General features: G+C 37.0%; 1 protein-coding gene across 2 annotated transcripts in view; it reads right to left on the bottom strand.

Annotated features, from left to right (window-relative positions):
• The window catches only part of LOC111238249 (centriole, cilia and spindle-associated protein-like), a 15057-nt gene extending 10177 nt beyond the window's left edge, over window positions 1-4880 (bottom strand). The window contains exons 1-2 of one of the 2 annotated variants that reach the window (XM_022767674.1): window positions 4799-4880; window positions 2388-2791 (exon numbers count right to left, since the gene is read on the bottom strand). In XM_022767674.1, coding sequence (XP_022623395.1) covers window positions 2388-2791; window positions 4799-4809 — 415 coding nt within the window. In that variant the 5' untranslated portion in view covers window positions 4810-4880. The remainder of the gene's footprint in view (window positions 1-2387; window positions 2792-4798) is intronic. The other variant, XM_022767675.1, reaches the window with a different exon arrangement.
• Window positions 4881-5248: the final 368 nt, after the last annotated feature.

The raw sequence follows: 5248 nt of genomic DNA, 5'->3' as shown, positions 1-5248 counted from the left end.
TTTTATGACTTTTTATGCTTTACTATACTATGACTTTTTATGCCTTACTATACTATGACGTTTTATGCCTTACTATACTGGGACGTTTTATTGACTTTTTATGCCTTACTATACTATGACGTTTTTATGCCTTACTATACTGGGACGTTTTATTGACTTTCTATGCCTTACTATACTATGTCGTTTGTATTACTTTTTATGCCTTACTATACTATGTCGTTTTTATGACTTTTTATGCCTTACTATACTATGACTGTTTATGCCTTACTATATTATGTCGTTTTTATAACTTTTTATTACTTACTATACTATGTCGTTTTTATGACTTTTTATGCCTTACTATACTATGACTTTTTATGGCTTACTATACTGTCTTTTTTATGACTTTTTATGCCTCATTATATTATGACTTTTTATGCCTTACTATACTATGACATTTTATTGACTTTTTATGCCTTACTATACTATGACGTTTTATGCCTTACTATACTGGGACGTTTTATTGACTTTTTATGCCTTACTATACTATGACGTTTTTATGCCTTACTATACTGGGACGTTTTATTGACTTTTTATGCCTTACTATACTATGTCGTTTGTATTACTTTTTATGCCTTACTATACTATGTCGTTTTTATGACTTTTTATACCTCACTATACTATGTCGTTTTTATGCCTTACTATACTATGACGTTTTTATGAACTTTTATGCCTTACTATACTATGTCGTTTTTATGACTTTTTATGACTTATTATACTATGACGTTTTTTAGACTCTTCATGCTTTAGTATACCATGATGTTTTTATGCCTTACTAGAATGTCGTTTAAATTACTTTTCATGCCTTACTATACTATGATGCTTTCATGCCTTACTATAATATGATGTTTTTAAGCCTTACTATACTATGTCGTTTTTTTAACTTTTTATGCCTTACTATACTTTGATGTTTTCATGCCCTACTATGTTTGTTTTTTTTTTTACTTTTTGTGCCTTACTATACTATGACGTTTTTTATGACCTTTTATGCCTTACTATACTATGTCATTTTTCTGACTTTCTATGCCTGACTATATTATGATGTTTTTATGGCTTTTTATGACTTACTATGACTTTTTATGCCTAACTATACAACGATGTTTTTATGTCTTACTATACTATGACTTTTTTATGCTTTACCACAATGTCGTTTTTATGACTTTTTATGCCTTACTATAGTGTGACGTTATTATGCTTTACTATAATATGTAGTTTATTTTACTTTTTATACCATAATATGACTTGCTATGATGTTTTATGCCTTACTATGCTTTGATGTTTTTATGCCTTACTAAGCTATGACTTCCCAGGCCTGTGGCCTTTCTATGTGGTGACATGTTTTGAGGTTATTGTATTTTGTTTAAATGGGTATGTTTTAGTCTATCCCCTTGTATGTCTGAATGGCCTGATCAGCCACTATCTATGTCTCCCCTATGTTTCAGTCATTAAGGTCAGTTAAGTTCGCTTCTGTAAGTACTTGAGTTTAGTTCTGTTGCATTGACCTTTCTTATGGGCCCAGAATTGTAATTTTGAGGTATTTTTGTCATTCATTTTTTCATTTTGTAAATAAAATAATGGACATTCATTTCCAAAGATCTGTGTCTCTCTGGTCATTTTTATGACTTTTTATGCCTTACTATACTATGTTGTTTTACTATACAATGACTTTTTTATGCCATTACTATCCTATGGCTGTAACAGGATGATTGGGTTGTGGTGGTGCCATGGAGTCCTGGTTTGATTAGCTTTGGTGGTAACATGTTGGTTTTTCAGTAAAACATATATCAGATATACTAAAGATTCAAAAATTTGTGCTGTTGAAATTCAGAGCTGTGTCAGTCTGGTCTCCTGACAGTCTCCTGTCTGAATTTCAGCTACAGAAATGTTAGAAGACACACAATAGGTCCTTTGTATCTGAGCCCAGTGTCTGAACAGGAGGAAACAGTCCCATCTGATCACTGAACCTTCAGTCCAAATATTTTTAGCATCACTGTCCCCTGAGATAAACCATCCTCTGGCCCTCATACTGTCAGAGTGATACTCACACAAAAAACCTCCTCCAGAGGGTTTGTTACATTATTTCTAAAAACCTCCTGAAAGCTGGACAGAGCACAGAGGACATAAAGGAACCAGTACAAAGAATTTTATTTTATTAAATTCTCATAAACCAAAATGTTGGAACAATTAAAATTTCATGGTAAAATCATTCAGGAGTTGTTGATATTTCTAGACCAATGTGGCCGAAGGACCAACCGACAGGTCGGCATTTCTTTCTTTAATTATCCCTCACCCTGATTGACCAGTTTCAGCACTAAAAGTCAGTTAAGTTGTCTCCAGCTCTTTCTTACCTGATGTCAGTGCAGTGTCCACAACTGCGGCCTCTCGAGCTCCAACCTCAGTCTCCTCGGGCGGCGGCTTCGGCTCAGGACTGATCTTCAGCTCCCACAACTTCTGCTTCACGTCCGTGGATGGCGGCGGCGGCGGCGGTGGTGGGAGGGACAGAGGGGCAACTTTGTTCCTGGTCAGCCGAGGCGTGGACCAGCCGCTGGAGTCAGAGCCGCTGTCCCAGCCCTCCCAAAACCAGGGCTTGTGGGAATGCTCCATCACCCGCCGTGTCAGCCGGTACTTCAGAGAGTCCTCGTAGCATTTGGAAAACGTCTCCCATTTGGGATCTTTAAACTTCTTCATATACTCCGTCCGGATCTTCTTGGTCACCATTTTTCTTGTTATTGCTCGTGTCTGATTGTAATCACTGGGGGAAAACAGAGGAGGGACATTAATAGAGCTACGAGCACTCAGCAAGTCCGCGCCACACTCCATGGTCAGCAATGTAGACTGGTTATTATCAAACAAAGCAAGAGAAGTTCAAGTGGCTGTACCTTCAAATATCAACCTAAAAACACATAATGGTTTTTTATTTGGTGTTTGATAGACATCTGTGATACCAATGTCATTAGTTGGTTGATTAAAAACAACAGTTTCATAACTTTTGTGAGGACATATGCTTCAGTAATTTTAGTAAATCAATACAAAACTATACATATTCAGTATACATGTATAGAATAACTACAGATACAGAAATGCACCAGTGCACAGGTTCTCATCAACATCACGCCTCATGTCCTCTCTTCAATCCACTAAATATCCACATATCCATTATTTATTGTGTCTAAGAGGAGACACCTGATCATAAACTGTCCACCTCCATGAAGAGAAGAGTTCCTCTGGTTGGCTGAGGAATGGACAGTGAGGTGGAAGGAAAAGTGACACCATGGGCTGTAAACCAGGCTGTGACTGGGAGAGAATGGTGAGACACATAATTACAAGCAGTTCTGGATTCAGCCTCACCTGCCCCCTTTCCTCACCTGGCTCAAGTCTTTCATAGAGGTCATCAAGGAATGAAAATAAGATACCCGGTGTCCCAATTAGGGGTTTTCATTTTTATTTTTTATTTCTGTTTAGATGTAGATGTAGTAGGATGTAGCAAACCCTAGTCTTATTTAGATTAACTTTGTGTTATGTTTTAATTGTTTGAACGTAAATGTAACAATTATACAGCATTATATAAATGCGCAAAATTAACTGTCAATACACAGAGTGGTGGTGGGTTAGTTTGAGTGAGAAAACAGTTCATGAACAGTGAAATATGTGGTAATTTAATGCATTTTGCATCAAATGAAAGGAAAGCGATCCACAGTTTAGTCTGACTGTGTGAAGAGGTTTGAACTCGGCATACAGAAATTTGAGTTAGTGATGGTAAAAAAACTGATGAATCTTATATAAATATACAATAAAACGATAGTGATAGTAGTATTTTTATCATTTCTCATTTTCTACAAATCATTAAGATTGCAATACTTAAAAACAACAAGAGTTGGACAGTCACACCTATAACTAAAAATGTTGTTGAGATCTCTCCATTTCATATAAAGCTGCTGGAAATCAATATATTTCGATCTAAACTCTAACAAACCTTATTTTAATGCAAAGTAATTGTTAATATTTCACCAAATAAATCCACATATAGTTTCTGAAGGGATCCACCTGCAGCACCTGCTGACGTGCTTTCTGCCAGGTGTGGTCTACCTGTACGCCCCGCCCACCTACCTCCACAACAGATTATACTGAGAGCAGAGGATTGAGGCTCATAATAGTCTTACTACTGACCGCACTACTACAACTATTACTCATACTGCACGAGCAATAACACTGGATCTATTTCAGTCAGGAGTCGTCCCGCCTACACACACATTTCTTATTATTTTATTTAAATACCTGTTATTTCTTTAGTGAAAATAAACTACATTAATTATTTATTTGTCTGAGCTGGCCTACATCTGATCCGAGGACGAAGCCGGGACAGTATTTCTCATCAAAATGTCAAACAGCTTATCAATTATTGCTAATTTATTGAATCCTGTGACTGAAATACAGATATGCCTCTCTTTTTTTTTGAAGGCTCTAATTTCCCCAGCCAAAAACATCGTCTTGTTAAGATTTTAGTCTCTGAACACACCCAGGATACAAATAATAAAGCTTGTTTGTGTCTGCTGAAGGTGAAAAATACCATGAAGTGTGTGAATTTGAGGTTTAAAAATGACAGTAACCGTCTGAAAACAGGCTCCAGCCATGTTCACAGCCGTTACCCTCACCTGCCCGCTCCGTTAAACCCCCGTTTGTAAACACGGTGAGGTTTAAATATTGAGGCTAAACGGTTCCGGACTGATTCGGTATTAAAGTCAGACATATTTGTACTCACCCACACCTCATTCCAGACGGGTCCAGTCTGATTTAAAGTCCAGTCTGTCGCTGTAGTACCGCGGTCAGACGACGAAGCATCGCTCCGTTTCTCTAACTGACGAACCCCCGAGAGCGGAGCTAGCTAAAACACAACACACAGCTTCCGGCTTAGACTTTCAAAATAAACCTTCTTTTTTTTTTTTGCATAGTAATTCAAAAAATAAAGACAAATCTCCCATTCACAAATTTATTCAGACTGTTTCATGTATCACTCTAAATTGTGGTCATGAGCATCTTTTCTGCTTTAATTTCCCTTGAAATGTTTCTAGAACTTGTCACCTGTGGCAAACTGAATTGATTGGACACAGTGCATGTCAGCACAAAAACCAAGTAATTAAGTCCAATGAATTAACTGTAGACTTCCGCAATAAAATTGTGTCAAGGGTACGAAGTATTTTCTAAAGGTTTG

This window comes from Seriola dumerili, unplaced genomic scaffold (genome assembly GCF_002260705.1).
Source record: "Seriola dumerili isolate Sdu_G_001 unplaced genomic scaffold, Sdu_1.0 BDQW01001246.1, whole genome shotgun sequence".
NCBI classification, from domain to species: domain Eukaryota; kingdom Metazoa; phylum Chordata; class Actinopteri; order Carangiformes; family Carangidae; genus Seriola; species Seriola dumerili.
Note: the sequence above shows the minus strand (reverse complement) of the source record. Positions and strands in the feature narration are given on the sequence as shown.